Source organism: Hyla sarda, chromosome 1, assembly GCF_029499605.1.
Source record: "Hyla sarda isolate aHylSar1 chromosome 1, aHylSar1.hap1, whole genome shotgun sequence".
NCBI lineage: Eukaryota > Metazoa > Chordata > Amphibia > Anura > Hylidae > Hyla > Hyla sarda.
In genome coordinates this window covers 265,594,676-265,612,903 of record NC_079189.1, presented here as the reverse complement: position 1 = coordinate 265,612,903, position 18,228 = coordinate 265,594,676, and the positions used below count along the sequence as shown (strand labels likewise).

Below are 18,228 nucleotides of genomic sequence, written 5' to 3'. Positions count from 1 at the left end.
GCCGCTGGGACCCCCCACGATCTCCCTGCAGCACCCGCCTTCTATGCGGGATCTGCGTCTCCAATTTCTGAAATCTCCGGGTTTCCGGGACTGGGGACGTGACGCCACACCCCCTTCATTTATGTCTATGGGTGGAGCCTGATGGACCCCTCCCATAGACATGAATGGAGGGGGCGTGGCGTGACGTCATGTCCCCAGTCCCGAAAGCTCAGAGATTTCCGAAACTGGAGATATAGCTCCCGCATAGAATGCGGAAGGCAACTTGCGCATGCGCAAGGCAACTTGCGCATTGTCGCGTGTCTGCTCGTAGTGGCGGATTGCTGCTATGAACAGGCACAGATGGAGCCCTAATGTAGGGGTCTATCATTGGCGGATCCACAGCACAAAATACGCTGCGGATATGTCTGTGTGAACGTGGCCTAACTCAAGTTTGGTAGACCACCTTCAGACATGCAATTTTTTTTTTGTACTTACCAGGAATAGTCTATGGGAAAATGGTTGAAACATCTTGCTCTGCTTACTGTTTCTGCATTAGGAGTATGTTAATCTTTCCAGTTTATCAAATACATGCTCTGTGTGGACAAGCAACATGTTTTATAGCTAGTTATTTCTGTTTTCTAACCACATTTATCAGAAACCATTAGTCAATATGGTCATTTTGACTTCTTTAATACAAAGTTGATATTTCTACATACATTATGGTGAGTAAATCACATTTCATAGCTGTTTCAATTACAGTTATAAAGTTGACAGTTTTACTTTACAATTAAGATGAACAGAGGGTTTAAATTTTGTTTTTAGAAGTAGTTTCAATGTTACTGAATGCAGCATCTTGTGACTACATCCCTTCCCAGATAATGTTCTGTAATTGTTAGCACATAGTATCACCATTGTCTGTACATTCTGAGTGTAGTTTATCAAGTTCCAGTGGCTCTTTAGAACTACAGTTTTTATTATATGGGAAAAGCAGATTGTTCCACAAAGCAGGAAGTCTTACAAAATATGCACATTTCTGAATTACACACATTCCTTTTTAATATGTTACTATTAGTTAAAAACGCTTTTACATGTGGGTCAATTGTTATGTAATTAAATGGCTGTAAATTACAAACAGTTCTAGGTATTAATGCTTTACTAATAAAGCAGATTTGTTTAACCTCTTAAACTCTTCTCTCCTAAAAGAAAGACATCTGTGAATTTTTATCAGCCACATATGTACTCTGAGGTCCATGAAAAATGAAGAGCACAGACTAAAGAGTTGAAAGGGGCCTGTGAGACAAGTTATTTTCTATTTACATATTTTTCTTTTGTTTGTTATTTTTGTTTTGTTTTCTTTTTTAGTAAATAAATATTTTTGGTGCATGTATTATAAACCCAAATTCCATAGTTGGGTGGAATGATGTGTTAAATTGTTTCTAATCTGAATGAACAATCTGACAGAATTTATATTAGGGAGTAGAAAAAGTAGACGGAAGAAGAGCAGCTTACTGGTGTGTTTAGTAAACATCGTCTATAACATCTCTACAGTAAAAAAAATAGACAGTCTTTGAACAGAATATGAACTGTAGAATGTCTCTTCATTACATTGATATTTTTCTCTTTACAAAAAGGCAATACAATATAAAAAGGGGTCTAAGTTTAATATCACTTAAATGGATACAGATACAATACTTAAAAGCAAGCTACTGATGTACACTTTGAAATATACAAGCTGCACTTTGGGTTTTGGACACACTGCATTGTGGACATAAAAAATAAATAAGTAAAAACACATGATTGGCCACAGTCACTTAACTGCTGGACATAAGTGTGCAGCAGATTCCTACCCTATCTCCTCTCTAATTTACAATCAACCAAGGAACTTTAAGAAAATCAAACATTTTATGTCAAATCTTCTAGGAGAGATAAGGTAGGCTGAAACCTTCTGTACGGCTTAAATAAAGATATGTGCAAATTGTTAGTAATAAGTCTTGACATAACCACATTTTTTTAGGAATGTTGCAAGGCAGAGGCAGGTAGTGGTGGCTCAGTGGTTGAGTTACAATTTGTCCAGCCCTGGTTTTCACCATCACACTGCTTTAATTTACTGTTGCCCAGTTAATTTTTTTCTTCAAGGGCTTTTGGTAAAGTTACAACACACGCATAAATAACTCTAAATTTACCAGATCACAAACATTGCAGTTATTCTGTCTGAACAGTTCTACATTTCAAAGTTTAAAAAATAAAATGAGCCTTAAGGATGCAACATTAGTTCCTGCTATCCTCTTATAAAAGAACATACATTGTTACACAAGCTGGGATTACCACTTTTGGTACAAGATCCATGTATATTCAAGAACAGTGATTGAAGTATCACACCAAAAGCATTTTTAAATAGAAGTCAAAAAGTCTGTGTCTTTTTACCACAGGATTCTTCTGAATGTGATATCTGTAAAAATGTGTTTAACTTCCCATCCCTGGTGCTAGAGTCTTTCAGTTTATAAGTTTAGGCCTTTTTGGAGGGTCAGCAGAAACTGCAATGATGTCTGTGGTTGACAGTGTTCATTTAAGATGGCTTCTTATGTTGCATAGTGATCGAAGCTGCCCAGATACTCCAAACTAGCCTGGTAGCAAAACTGGTATTCATCCTAAAATGTTGAAAAAAAAAAAAAGAAAATACTGGATTTAATGCTTGTTTTACACCACACTACTACTACAAGAAAATGGTCAGGTTGTCTTCAAAATAAAAAAATTGGAAATATTCACTTGCCACTGGTCTGACTGCCTGAATCCTTGGTGATATCTCAACATACAAGAAATGGTCACTTAGCCAATCAGTCGCCACAATGTTGACCTGCCTCAGAAAATAGCCAATCAGATGTGTTGAGACATCACCAGGAAGTAGTCAGCAGTGGGGACTCAATTGGGAAGATGAGTATCCTTTTGTCCATATTTTTAAGGCCCCCTGAAACTTAAAACTTTTTTTCTTTCATCATAAAATCCCTTTAACTCCTTAAGGACTCAGCCCATTTTGGCGTTAAAGGGGTACTCCGCCCCTAGACATCTTATGCCCTATCCAAAGGATAGGGGATAAGATGTCTGATCGCCGGGGACCCGCTGCTGGGGACCCCCACAATATAGCAAGCACCACCCACCTGTAACTGCTTCCGGAAGCACTGGAGGCTCTCGGGCTAATTCCTCCCGACCACAGGGACGGAAGATCGTGATGTCATGACTCCGCCCCCATGTGATGTCACGCCCCACACCCTCAATGCAAGTCTATGGGAGGGGGCGTGACCCCTTTTAGGACACAGCCAATTTTAATTTGTGTTTTAACCCCTTCCCGCACTAGGACGTATGCATAAGTCTCAGTTGCCTACATGTTATTGCAACTGGGTGCCTGCTCAGTGCAATGCACTGCAGAAGATCACTAGTGAGACAGGCTGTCAATTACAGCCAGGGTCTCGCCGCGGCTGACAAGACCGGGATCACGCGGGTCTCGGTAGCATTAACCCAATAGATACCATGAACAGTCCTGATCAAAACATCTAGGGGATTGACAAGGTAAGACGACTGCTCCTGTTCACCACCGGCGATCCCGCGATACAATCGGGGGGGCCTCGTTGGTTGCCATGGCAGCAGGAGGCCAGGTGATGGCCTACTGTCTGCCTAGTTGGGTAGCCTGTAAGGTCCATCCATAGGCTGCATCCCACAGGCTGCATGCCAGTGTATATTGACAGTTAAACTGTGCTGCAGGATAGATGTACTACAGCATGTAAAATGTGAAAAATATAAAAATAAAAGTTTTTTTAATTAATTAAGTGTAAAAAATTAATAAAATAAATGCCCCTTTTCCAATAAAACCCTATATTGTCATCCCCCACCCCCCAAAAAAAAACAAGAAAAAAAAAAAAACATGACTTGTACAATAAAATGATGATGTTCGTTATCATGGCATAGCATTATACAGTGTAATCAGCAATCCACTGATATAGCCTGGCTAATGGGATCCTTCTTCGCCATTTTAGCTCATGGAACCGCTGCGGTCACGTTGCGGGGATTCAGTGAGCTTCCTTGAGCTACTGGCAACTTCAACTTTGGTTTTAGATGCAGTAATCGGCATTGATCATGATGTCTTAAGGGCTAAATGCTGGGCAGTGGTGGCATCGCTACTGTCCAGCATAAGCAGATGGTAGCTGACACTCACTGCTCTGAAGCAAGCAAAGCACCTGCGCTCGCTTCAAAGCCACTTAACCCATTAAGGACTAAGCCAATTTTAACCTTAAAGGGGAACTCCGCCCCTAGACATCTTATCCCCTATCCAAAGGGGATAGTGCTATGCATAGGGCATAGCACTGATCAGTATTATCTTCTGATCTTGTCTGCTCGATCTCAGATCAGAACAGGAGACCTCCGTCCGCCATTACAGATGATCGGATCCCCGTGGCAGCAATGCGGGCGATCCAATCATCTATTTTAACATGCGCACTGCCGCAGATGCTGTGATCTGTACTGATCACGGCATCTGAGGGGTTAATGGCGGACATCCGTGTGATCGCAGATGTCGGCCATTACCGGCGGGTCATCGGCTGCTGCCGTGTATGACGGGAGCACTGCTCCGATGCTCGCAGTAATAGACAGGATGTAAATGTACGTCCTGGTGCGCTAAGTACCGCTGCACCAGGACGTACATTTATGTCCGTGGTCGTTAAGGGGTTAAAGGAAAACTGTCATCCTGTTCACCTACAAAATCACCTACAAAAAAAAAAACAATACACCGGGTTATAGTGTGGGTGAACAGGAATCCAATGAGGGGTCACTTACTTAAATATGTCTAGTATGTCCTGAGATATGTCACCCAGAAGATCCTTTGCTAAATTCAGTGAATTGCACACAGGGGGTGGGCCTTCACTGGCTTAATTTACATATTCATTGTTTGTGACTCCTCTTCACTAGGATGGGGAGTCATAGACAATGAACATGTAAATTGACCTGAGAAGCCCCGCCCCCTGCACACGATTCACTGAATTAAGCAGAGGGATCAGGGCCGGATTATCATTGGAGCTTATGGAGCTCCTGCTCCGGGCCCCATGTGCCCAGTGAAACAAGGGGGGCCCCTCCCGCTACTGTCAGCAGGCCCAGGGAGCCAGGAAGGGGAGCAAGGAAGTAGGAAGTCTGTGCCTCTGACGTTGCTGGGACCCGGGACCTGATTAGCAACAGGCCTCATCGGTGATCTCCCTTCATGGCAGCCGCAAGTAAGGAGGATGACGGGGGTATTATAATTGGGTGTGTGGATGTATACTGTGTGTGCTGCACTCACCACGGCCTCATGCACAGTAAGCCAGGGCAGGGACACTGCTGACATAACCGGCTTATCCCTGCCCCAGCGGTGCTCCCTGCAGGAGGGGGATCCTCACCACTGCCACCGGAGTCTCACTACTGCTGTTCAGAGGCATCACTAACGAGGGGCCAGAGGGGGCCAAGGCCCCCCCTACATCATGCTGTGCTCCCCCCCAAGTAAAAACCCTGAGAAGTCCCCTGCAGCTTCCATGGTGCCAGTGGACCGGGGGAAGGAGATCACAGGCAGCAGACTGTATCAAAAAGATTCTCAGTACAGCTAATTCCTGCTGGCCGAGGATCTCACAACACAGCTGTATTGCCGCCTTAAGATGAGATCCTGGCTGTGCTTCCTTAACAAGCCCCTCCCCCTCGGCTGGCCCCGTCTGCACTGCATGGCTCCGTCTACTGGTGAAGAGTATGGGGTGGAAGTCTCCAGCCTCCGGGAGGACATAGACCTGATTCTAACTTCAATGTGGGGAAAATGTAAGTGTATTGGTGCTTGTAATGTAATGTGTGATGAGTACATGTATATAGTAAGTGTCTTGAAAGAAGAGATCGCAGACGGCACTCACGGAAACAGCAAGAAGTTTTATTCGGGATCGCTGGTCCACACAACAAGAACGCCAGGTAAGTCCTGGCGACTTACCTGGCGTTCTTGTTGTGTGGACCAGCGATCCCGAATAAAACTTCTTGCTGTTTCCGTGAGTGCCGTCTGCGATCTCTTCTTTCAAGTTATCTACGCTTATGCTTATGGCGGACTGAGCACCGGATTTGTGGCATCTGGACCTGACGGTGCAGTGATCCAGTATACTCCAGCAGTATCGTGAGTGCGGCAGTGCCGACATTTTTCCTTCTCCATGTGTTGTATATAGTAAGTGTATATATAATGTCTGATGAGTACATATCTATAGTGAGTGTATATATAATGTGTGATGTGTACATGTATATAGTGAGTGTATATATAATGTCTGATGAGTACATGGATATAGTGAGTGTATATATAATGTCTGATGAGTACATGGATATAGTGAGTGTATATATAATGTCTGATGAGTACATGGATATAGTGAGTGTATATGTAATAAATATTCATGGGCAGGCCTAGCGCTTCATACAGGATGAGGCTGGGAAGCAGGAGCAGCCTCCATTGCCCAGCAAAGCTGCTTTGCATTTAATCTACAGGGGACAATATCTTCTAAACTACTTCACAAATTTATGCACGTTATATATACCCTTTTCTACTCCAGTTCACCTGCACTATGACCCAGTGTATTGGGTTTAGTGCAGGTGAACAGACTGTCAGTTTCCCTTTAAGTCCTGGGTACATTGTGTGGCGTTATTATGTTCTAGCAACACAGTGTGTCGCACCATTACGTCCTGGCAGCACAGCATATGGCACTATTATGTCCTGGTAGCACAGCATATGGCACCATAATATCCTGGCAGTGTAGTGTTAGGCACTATTATATCCTAGCGACACAGTGTGGGGAACTATTATATTCTGGCAGCACAGTGTGTGACACTATGATATCCTAACAGCACTATGTGTGGCACTTTTACATCCTGGCAGCAAAGTGTGTGGCACTATTAAGTCCTAGAGTATATTGTGTAGCACTATTATTTCCTAGGGTAGATTGTGTGGCACTAATATGTTCTGGGGTACATTGTGTGGCACTCATATCTTGGCAGTACAGTGTAGTGTGTGGCACTATTATATCCTGGCAGCACAGTGTGTGGCACTATTATATCCTGGCAGCACAGTGTGTGGCACTATTATATCCTGGCACCACAGTGTGTGGCACTATTATATCCTGGCACCACAGTGTGTGGCACTATTATATCCTGGCAGCACAGTGTGTGGCACAATTATATCCTGGCAGCACAGTGTGTGGCACTATTATATCCTGGCAGCACAGTGCGTGGCACTATTATATCCTGGCAGCACAGTGCGTGGCACTATTATATCCTGGCAGCACAGTGCGTGGCACTATTATATCCTGGCAGCACAGTGTGGGTGCAGAAAAGTGGAATAGTGGAGAAGGACCAGGAGTGTTGAAGCCTGTGTTATGGTAATTTTTTGCCATTTTTTTTCTTGTGCTTTTGCCTTCTCCGGAAACTTAGCCTTAGTCCTCCCCTGGTCCTTAAGGCTAAGTTTCCGGAGAAGGCAAAAGCACAAGAAAAACAATGCCAAAAAATTACCATAACACAGGAAAAAGCAGTAGCAGTTTTTCTGTGTTTTTGCAGGAAAAAAAAAAGGGGGGGGGGGAACCTAGCCTTAGGGGTCTCTGGGAGCAGGAGTTTGGAGGAGGACTTAGGGGTCTGGGGGAATTAGGGCTCATCCACACTATGAACTTCCGCCAGCAGAATTTTGCTTGTTTTCAATGGGATTCTGCTGCTCTGGGCACACTATGGAAGACACAGTGTGTGGAATTCTTTTTAGAGGGCATGATGTTTGGCAGTATAATATACAGGTCACACAGGGTTTGGCAGTATTATATTTAGGAAGCACAGTCTCTTGAAGGGTTATAATGATTGTTGTCTTTATACAGAGGATGAGGATCGGCTGGCAGAGTGAGGAACCAATGATGTCCAGGCGTCAAACTTTACAGAGGAAGATGGAGCTGGAAGAAGACCTGGCGTCTGGACCAAATGAAGAAGAAAAGGAAAGACAACAGAGAAGACGTCTCCAGAGAAGAGTCATTTTATGTCTGTGTATTCTCCTGACTGTCCCATTAGATCTCTCGTCACTTCTAAGTTTTGCAGTAATAATGGATGAAACTGTTCCCCAATTTGAGGCTCCAGCTGTTACAAAACTACAACTCCTATAATGCCTGAAGCTCTCCAGACATAATGGGGGTTGTAGCTTTGCAACAGCTGGAAAGAGTGACCTGAACTGAAGTGATTTTAGACCATGCAGCCCATTTTATTTTAACAGGGGCCTGACTCCTGTGACACCCACAAAAAAAAAAAAGCGACAGTCTAATATGCCCAGGCCAATTTCTTTTGGGGGGGGGCCCCATCATAACGAAGTGCTCCGTCTTCCAGGCAGCCTTAATCTGGCCCTTAGAGGGACATATCTCAGGACTTACTGGACATATTTTATGTCGTTGGACTCCTGTCCACCCACACTATAACCCAGTTATAGTTTTCCTTTAACACGTTAAGGCATACAGATACACCCCGATTCCTTAAAGGGGTACTCCCGTGGAAAACTTTTTTTTTTTAATCAACTGGTGCCAGTAAGTTAAACAGATTTGTAAATTACTTCTATTAAAAAATCTTAATCCTTCCAGTACTTTTTAGGGGCTAAATACTACAGAAGAAATACTTTACTTTTTAGATTTCTCTGATGTCATGACCACAGTGCTCTCTGCTGACCTCTGCTGTCCATTTTAGGAACTGTCCAGAGCAGCATATGTTTGCTATGGGGATTTTCTCCTTCTCTGGACAGTTCCTAAAATGGACAGCAGAGGTCAGCAGAGAGCACTGTGGTCATGATATCAGATAAATCTAAAAAGTAAAGCATTTCCTCTGTAGTATTTAGCCCCTAAAAAGTACTGGAAGGATTAAGATTTTTTAAGCCCTTCCCGCAGAATGGCATATATAAACGCCGGGTTGTGCAGTGCGTTCGCGCATTCCGGCGTTTATAAATGACATTCAGTTAACCCGGCTATGCGCAGCATCGCACGGGTTAACTGGCAGAAGTCCCGCTGTTTCCAGCAGGGGACAACTTCTGCTTCACCCCCAGGACCATCCATTGATGGTCCTGGTCAGCGTTCACTGTGATTGGTCCCTGTGGACCAATCACAGTTATCTGGGGTGAAAGTTCAGATCCCCCGCACTGCCCGCCCCTGGAAGTCGGGCAGAACGGGGGACGATGGCTGCGGGGGCTCGCGGGGACCTGCGGCATAGGGGGGGAACATCAGGGGACCGGCGGCCTTACCTGGCGGGACCGAGGAGCAGCAGCAGGACCGGCCACGTGGACGAGCAGCGATGGGACAGGCAGGTAAGTATATGGTCCTCAGAAGCAGCAGTGAAGATCTTCACTGCTGCTTCTAGGAGTCTGAAAACTACAACTCCCAGCATGCCTAGGCAGCCTTTGGCTGTCTGGGCATGCTGGGAGTTGTAGTTTTGCAACATCTGGAGGGCCCCAGTTTGGAGACCATTGTATAATGGTCTCCAATCTGTGCTCTTCCAGCTGTTGAAAAACTACAACTCCCAGCATGCACTGACTGTCCAGGCATGCTGGGAGTTTTAGTTCAGCAACATCTGGCCCTTCAGATGTTGCCGAACTACAACTCCCAGCATGCCCTTCAGCTGTCTGGGCATGCTGGGAGTTGTAGTTTTGCAACAACTGGAGACACACTGGTTGGGAAACATTGTTTATAACTCAGTGTTTCCTAACCTGTGTGCCTCCAGCTGTTGCAAAACTATAACTCCCAGCATGCACTAACAGACCATGCATGCTGGGAGTTGTAGTTTTGCAACATCTGGAGGGCCCCAGTTTGGAGACCATTGTATAATGGTCTCCAATCTGTGCTCTTCCAGCTGTTGCAAAACTACAACTCCCAGTATGCACTGACTGTCCAGGCATGCTGGGAGTTTTAGTTCAGCAACATCTGGCCCTTCAGATGTTGCCAAACTACAACTCCCAGCATGCCCTTCAGCTGTCTGAGTATGCTGGGAGTTGTAGTTTTGCAACAACTGGAGACACACTGGTTGGGAAACATTGTCTGTTTCTAACTCAGTGTTTCCTAACCTGTGTGCCTCCAGCTGTTGCAAAACTATAACTCCCAGCATGCACTAACAGACCATGCATGCTGGGAGTTGTGGTTTTGCAACAGCTGGTGCACCCCCCCCCCCCCCTGTGAATGTACAGGGTACATTCACATGGGCGAGGCTTTTACAGTGGGTTTCTCGCATCTTGAGATGCAGCAAACTTTGCGCCAGGAAACTCGCTGTAATCCCCATGCCCATGTGACTGTACCCTAAAAACACTACACTACACTAACACAAAATAAAATAAAAAGTTAAAAACACTACATATACACATACCCCTACACAGCCCCACTCCCCCAATAAGAACGTCCGGTACGCCACTGTTTCCAAAGCAGAGCCTACAGCTGTTGAAAAACAACAACTCCCAGTATTGCCGGACAGCCGTTGACTGTCCATGCATGCTGGGAGTTTTGCAACAGCTGGAGGCACCCTGTTTGGGAATCACTGGCGTAGAATACCCCTATGTCCACCCCTATGCAAATCCCTAATTTAGGCCTCAAATGCGCACGGCGCTCTCACTTTGGAGCCCTGTCGTATTTCAAGGCAACAGTTTAGGGCGACATATGGGGTATCGCCGTACTCGGGAGAAATTGCGTTACAAGGTTTGGGGGGCTTTTTCTTCTTTAACCCTTCATGAAAAGGAAATGTTGGGGTCTACACCAGAATGTTAGTGTAAAAAAATTTAATTTTTTACACTAACATGCTGATGTTGCCCTATACTTTACATTTTCACAAGAGGTAAAAGGGAAAAAAGCCCCCCAAAATTTGTAATGCAATTTCTCCCGACTACAGAGATACCCCATATGTGAGCGCAAATTGCTCTGGGGGCGCACAACAAGGCCCAGAAGGGAGAGCGCACCATGTACATTTGAGGTGATTTGCACAAGGGTGGCTGATTGTTACAGCGGATTGTTACAGATTGTGACAAACGCAAAAAAAAACAAAACCCCACATGTGACCCCATTTCGGAAACGACACCCCTCACGGAATGTAATGAGGGGTGCAGTGAGAATTTACCCCCCACAGGTGTCTGACGGATCTTTGGAACAGTGGTCCGTGAAAATGAAAACTTGTACAGCCCACTGTTCCAAAGATCTGTCAGACACCAGTGGGGGGCAAATGCTCACTGTACCCCTTGTTACGTTCCTCAAGGGGTCTTGTTTCCAAAATGGTATGCCATGTGGGTTTTTTTTGCTGTTCTGGCACCAGAGGGGCTTCCTAAATGCGATATGCCCCCCGAGCAAAATTTGCTCTCAAAAAGCCAAAAATGACTCCTTCTCTTCTGAGCATTGTAGTTCGCCCATAGTGCACTTCAGGTCTACTTATGGGGTACCTCCATACTCAGTAGAGAAGGGGTTACAAATATTGGGGGGTATTTCCTGCTATTAACCCTTGCAAAAATGTGAAATTTGGGGGGAAACACATTTTAGTGGAAATTTATTTTTATTTTTTTACATATGCAAAAGTCGTGAAACACCTGTGGGGTAATAAGGCTCACTTTATTCCTTATTACATTCCTCAAGGCGTCTAGTTTCCAAAATGGTATGCCATGTGTTTTTTTTTTTGCTGTTCTGGCACCATAGGGGCTTCCTAAATGCAACATGCCCCCCAAAAACCATTTCAGAAAAACGTACTCTCCAAAATTCCCTTATCGCTCTTTCCCTTCTGAGCCCTCTACTGCGCCCGCCGAACACTTTACATAGACATATGAGGTATGTGCTTACTCGAGAGAAATCGGGCTACAAATATAAGTATACATTTTCTCCTTTTTCCCCTTGTAAAAATTAAAAAATTGGGTCTACAAGAACATGCGAGTGTAAAAAATGAAGATTGTGAATTTTCTCCTTCACTTTGCTTCTAATTCCTGTGAAACACCTAAAGGGTTAAAATGATGACTGAATGTCATTTTGAAAAGTAACCCCAAAGCATGATGTTTCCACCCCCATGCTTCACAGTAGGTATGGCGTTCGTAGGATGCAACTCAGCATTCTTTCTCCTTCAAACATGACGAGTTGAGTTTTTACAAAAATGTTCTACCTTGGTTTAATCTGACCAAATGACATTCTCCCAATCCTCTTCGGGATCATCCAAATGCTCTCTAGCAAACTTCAGACGGGCCCAGAAATGTACTTTCTTAAGCAGGGGGACACGTCTGGCACTGCATGATTTGAGTCCTTGGTGGCAAAGTGTGTTACTGATGGTAGCCTTTATTACTTTGGTCCCAGCTCTCTGCAGGTCATTCACTAGGTCCCCGTGTGGTTCTGGGATTTTTGCTTACTGTTCTTGTGATAATTTTGACACCACGGGGTAAGATCTTGTATGGAGCCCCAGATTGAGGGAGATTTTTCAGTGGTCTTTTATGTGTGCCGTTTTCTAATAATTGCTCCCACAGTTGATTTCTTCACACCAAGTTGCTTGCCTATTGCAGATTCAGTCTTCCCAGCCTGGTGCAGGTCTACTATTTTGCTTCTGGTGTCCTTCGACAGCTCTTTGGTCTTGGCCATAGTGGAGTTTGGATTGGAGAAATTTTTATAGATCTGGCCAGATGTCTGGGCAGTATACCTGCGCACATTCACTTATTTATTTATTTTTATTCACTTTTTGCGTGTTGTGTGTCCACAGAATTGTTAGGTTACGGTAGCCCTCCTGGGTGTCCCTCATAGCGGTCTAGGGGAGGTGTGTGTGGCCATTAGGTTCTGCACCTCCCTGCAAAAACCCCAGGTACTCCTGCATGGGCAGTGTACCGACCGTTAATGGCTCTGCAAGCAAACACCTTGGCTAATGCCAAGGGGGATGCCAGGAGCATTTATGGTGCCTTAGTAGCTTCGGTGAAAAGGGACATCGAACCAGGAATCTCGCAGGTACCTTTTGGTCCGAAGGCTAAGGGTAAGGTTTGTTAGGGGGGGGGCTCTCTCCTGTCAGAGAAGGGCTTGTGATAGACCGCATCCTTTGTGCATGTTTTTTTAGTGTAACACGTTTGCACTTTTTCTTGCACTTTGGGTGATTCGAGAGCACATTCCTCGGCTCTTAAAAAAAAAAAATATAATAATAATAATAATAATAATAATAATAATAATAATAATAATATATATATATATTGTGACGATCCGTCTTGGGGATTAGCTCTGGGATCATCCTGGACCACGCCACAGGATGCGATTCTTCTCAATAAACCAGCAAACAAATGCTTATAATGCAAATCTGGCCCCTTGCCAGTTTTATTAGACAGGTTGCAGGGAAAGAAATAAACAAAAAGCAGGAACAAAACAAAATCCTAGACCGTCTGGTCACTGACTAAACAGATCAGCTTGTCCTGACTAACAACCGCTGAGCTTCCCTCAGCCGGTTAAACATATGTCCCCTGCAACCTTCTACTCACAATTCATGGCAGTCTCTTTGAGCCCCTCATAACTCGGGCTGTGTACTCCTCAGCAGGCTCTGTCTCTTCCCTACAGCCCACATGCTGTCTCCTAGGAAGAGCCTAGATTAGACTGAGTCTCCATCTCATATACACTTCCCTTCCTTCCTGCCTCATTACTTAAGAAGCAGGTGAGAGCTTCTGCAGGGTGAGCCAAGGAAATACACCCTTTCCTTGCCACACTGCCACAATATATATATATATATATATATATATATATATATATATATATATATACATAGTGTGGTTTGGAGTGTGACTGTTTGAGGTTGTGGACAGGCGTCCTTTACATAGTAACATAGTTCATAAGGTTGAAAAAAGACCAGAGTACATCAAGTTCAACCTATAGCCCTAATGAGTCCCTACCGAGTTGAGTTGATCCAGAGAAAGGCAAAAAAAAAAAAATCATACTAGAGGTAAAAATTCCTTCCTGATTCCAAATATGGCAGTCCAGGGGTGTGGAAATTTTATAAAAAACTACTTGTCCACGGGACTAAAATGGAGCAAAATCTACTTGTCCCTCATGAAGATCCACTTGTCCGGGCCAATTTTCACTTTTATGCTCTAATTTTTTCCTCCTCGCCCTATAATAGCCATAACTACCGTATTTTTCGCCCTATAAGACGCACTTTTTCTTCCCCAAATCTTATATGGCAAATACACATTAAAACCCTGTCCTATTGCGGCGGTCCCTGCGGCCATCAACGGCCGGGAATCGCGGCTAATACAGGACATCACCGATCACGGTGATGCCCTGTATTAACCCTTCAGACGTGGCGATCAAAGCTGACCCCCGCGTCTGGAGGGAAAGTGAAACTAACCCGGCTGCTCAGTCGGGCTGTCGGGACCACCGCGGTGAAATCGCGGCATCCCGAACAGCTTACAGGACACCGGGAGGGACCTTACCTGCCAACGGCTGTCCGGGCATGCTGGGAGTTGTAGTTTTGCAACATCTGGAGGTCCGCAGGTTGAAGATCACTGTCCTATACTTTACATTGTATTTGGTTCAGAATCTTTTTTTTCTAGATCTTCCTCCTTTAAAATTGGGTGCGTCTTATATGGTGAAAAATACGGTACCTACTATAATGATACCTTTTAATTTTTCAATAACATATTCCTGGACAAAAAAATATATAATATATATATATTAGGTGAAGTGAAATTGAAATAGTAAAAGATAATTTTGCAGATTTGGTGTTTTTTTTCTCTACGCCATTTACCTTGTGGTTGAGCTAACATGGTATTTTGATACTTTAGGTTGCCTGATTACAGCAATACCAGATTTCTATAGTTTACGTCATGTTTTACAAATTTTTAAAAAATTCAGAACTTTTTCGAATTTTTTTTAATTGCCATTTTTTTACTCCTGTAGCTTTATTTTTTTGCCTACAAGGCTGTATGAGGGCAAATTTTTTGCGCCATAATCTGTTTTTTGTATCGGTACCATTTTGTTATCGGTCTGACTCTTTAATTGCTTTTTAACTTTTTTTCTAGGGATATTATAAAAATTGCAATTCTGTGGTTTAGTATTTTTTACATTTACCGTATGCGTCGTATGTCTTAGGGGAGATTAAACTGGCAGAGTCACTGGTAGAGAAGGATCTGGGTGTACTTGTAGATCACAAACTACAGAATAGCATGCAATGTCAAGCTGCTGCTTCCAAAGCCGGCAGGATATTGTCATGTATCACAAGAGGCATGGACTCAAGGGACAGGGACATAATACTACCCCTTTATAAAGCATTGGTACGGCCTCACCTGGAATATGCTGTTCAGTTTTGGTCGCCTGTTCATAAAAGGGACACTGCGGAGTTGGAAAGGGTGCAGAGACGCGCGACTAAACTAATATGGGGCATGGAACATCTTAGCTATGAGGAGCGATTAAAGGAGTTACAATTGTTTAGTCTTGAGAAGAGACGTTTAAGGGGGGATATGATAAACGTATATAAGTATATAAATGGCCCATACAAAAAATATGGAGAAAAACTGTTCCAGGTTAAACCCCCCCCAAAGGACGAGGGGGCACTCCCTTCGTCTGGAGAAGAAAAGGTTTAGTCTAAAGGGGCGACACGCCTTCTTTACCGTGAGGACTGTGAATTTATGGAACGGTCTACCTCAGGAACTGGTCACAGCAGGAACAATTAACAGCTTTAAAACAGGGTTAGATACATTCCTGGAACAAAATAACATTAATGCTTATGCAGAATTATAAAACTACATCCCTTTCCCTTATCCCCTTACACCCTTCCCTTCAATTCCCTGGTTGGACTTGATGGACGTATGTCTTTTTTCAACCATACTAACTATGTAACTATGTAACTATGTATGGGATACATAATGTTATATTTTAATAGGTCGTACATTTATGCACAAAGTAATAACAAATTTATTTTTATTATGTTTGCATGTTTTTATATAGGAAAAGGGGGTGATTTGAACTTTTAACATAAAAGGGGTTAATGTGTGTCTTTTAAACTTTTATTAAAACTTTTTTTTTTCACTTTATTAGACTTGTAGGAGGAATCATTAGATTCCTTATACTGATGAATAGAGCTAAATTGATCTGTGTGCTCTGCAATCCATTGATATAGCCTAGTCCAGCCAGGATCTATCAATGACAGAGCCACGGGACAGCAGGGAACAGAGGTAAGCCCTCCGGCTACCCTGCGATCACTCTGCGGGGAAGGGGGGGGGGCGATCCACACCACTAGCCCACCAGGGAGCATACACATGTCCCTTTAGACGGCGCTGTCAGCTTTGACAGCGGCAATCTAAAGGGTTAATAGCCAGCCGCGGTGATCGCCGCATGCTGGTTATTAGCAGCGGCCCCGGGCTACTGAAAACAGTATGGAACGGGCATGAGTCCGGAGCCCGCTCCATACAGACTGCTGAGCGCCGCATGCTGGCTATTAGCGGCGGTGTGAGGTGGAAACTTGCACCCCGTGCAGACTTGGGTCCGCTCCTCCCCGCAGATCTCCGAAGCTTAGAGCTGTGTGGAGCGCAGGTAGAGGATGCAGGTCTGCATGGGGAGAAAGAAGGAAGAACAGGGGAGATAGGACGTACACAGCTTCTCATCTCCCCTCCCCCTGCTCTGCATTCAGAGGACGCAAGTTTCCACAGCCGGGGGCTGCAGATTATTGAGCGGGCATGAGTCGGGAGCCCGCTCCAAAAGTGCAGAGCGCCGCAGCGCTTGTCAGGTCCGGCCCTGCTTGCCGCCGGGCTGGAAAAATTCACCTGCCCGGCGCCCGGAACTGCATGTCCCGGGCGTCGGGCGATAGGAATTCCATTCCAGTCAGAATAAATCCTCAGATCAACGTTCTGTCCCTATAAATCTAGTATAAATAACCAGCGATGTTCACCGGTTACCACCTCCTCAGGCAGAGAATTACACAGTCTCACTGCTCTTATAGTAAAGAACCCACGTCTGTGCTGGTGTAGAAACATTCTTTCCTCTAGACGTAGAGGATGCCCCCTTGTTTAAGATACAGTCCTGGGTATAAATAGATCATGGGAGAGATCTCTGTACCGCCCCCTGATATATTTATACATAGTTATTAGGTCTCCCCTTAAGTCTTCTTTTTTCTAAACTAAATAACCTTAATTCTGATAATCTTTTTGAGTACTGTAATCCTCCCATTCCCCGTATTACCGTGGATGCCCGTCTTTGAACCCTCTCCAACTCCACTATATTTTTCTTGTACACTGGTGCCCAGTACTGTACACAGTATTCTATGTGTGGTCTGACTAGTGATTTGTACAGCGGTAGAATTATTTCTTTGTCGTGGGCATTTATGCCCCTATTGATGCACCCCATGATTTTATTTGCCTTCGCAGCAACTGCCCGACACTGGTCACTACAGCTAAATTTACTGTTAACTAAGACTCCCAAGTCCTTTTCCACATCAGTCATCCCAAGTGTTCCCCCATTTAACACATAATCCCAGCCCGGATTTTTCTTACCCATGTGCATGACCTTACATTTATCAGTGTTGAATCTCATCTGCCACTTCTCAGCCCAAACCTCCAACCTATCCAGATCCATTTGTAACAGTGCACTGTCCTCTATTGTGTTTACCGCTTTACAGAGTTTAGTATCCTCTGCAAAGATTGCTACTTTACTATTCAACCCCTCTACAAGATCATTAATGAATATATTATATGGGACAGGACCCAAGAGGGACCCCTGTGGTACCCCACTAGTAACAGTCACCCAATCAGATTTTATAACCATTAACCCCTTGGGGACAGAGCCCATTATAACCCTAAGGACGGGAGCATTTTTTGCAATTCTGACCACTGTCAATTTAAGCATTAATAACTCTGGGATGCTTTTATTTTTCATCCCTATTCCGAGAATGTTTTTTCGTGACATATTCTACTTTATGTTAGTGGTACATTTTTGTCAATTTTGTCGAATTTGATGAAATAATTGAAAATTTAGCATTTTTCTAACTTTGAAGCTCTCTGCTTATAAGGAAAATAGACATTCCAAATAAATGATATATTGATTCACATATACAATATTTCTATTTATGTTTGCATCATAAAGTTGACATGTTTTTACTTTTGGAAGACATCAGTCGGCTTCAAAGTTCAGCAGCAATTTTAAGATTTTTCACAAAATTTTCAAAATCTGAATTTTTCAGGGACCAGTTCAGTTTTACCCCATTATAAAAACTGCACCCCTCAAAGTATTCAAAATGACATTCAGA

At 44.0% G+C, this 18,228-nt stretch overlaps 1 protein-coding gene across 15 annotated transcripts in view; it reads right to left on the bottom strand.

Annotated features, from left to right (window-relative positions):
* Positions 1-653: 653 nt before the first annotated feature.
* Positions 654-18,228, bottom strand: part of PTPRS (protein tyrosine phosphatase receptor type S) — a 784,683-nt gene continuing 767,108 nt past the window's right edge. For all 15 annotated transcript variants that reach the window (XM_056571644.1, XM_056571636.1, XM_056571669.1 and 12 more), the window contains one exon: positions 654-2,627. In XM_056571644.1, coding sequence (XP_056427619.1) covers positions 2,559-2,627 — 69 coding nt within the window. In that variant the 3' untranslated portion in view covers positions 654-2,558. The remainder of the gene's footprint in view (positions 2,628-18,228) is intronic.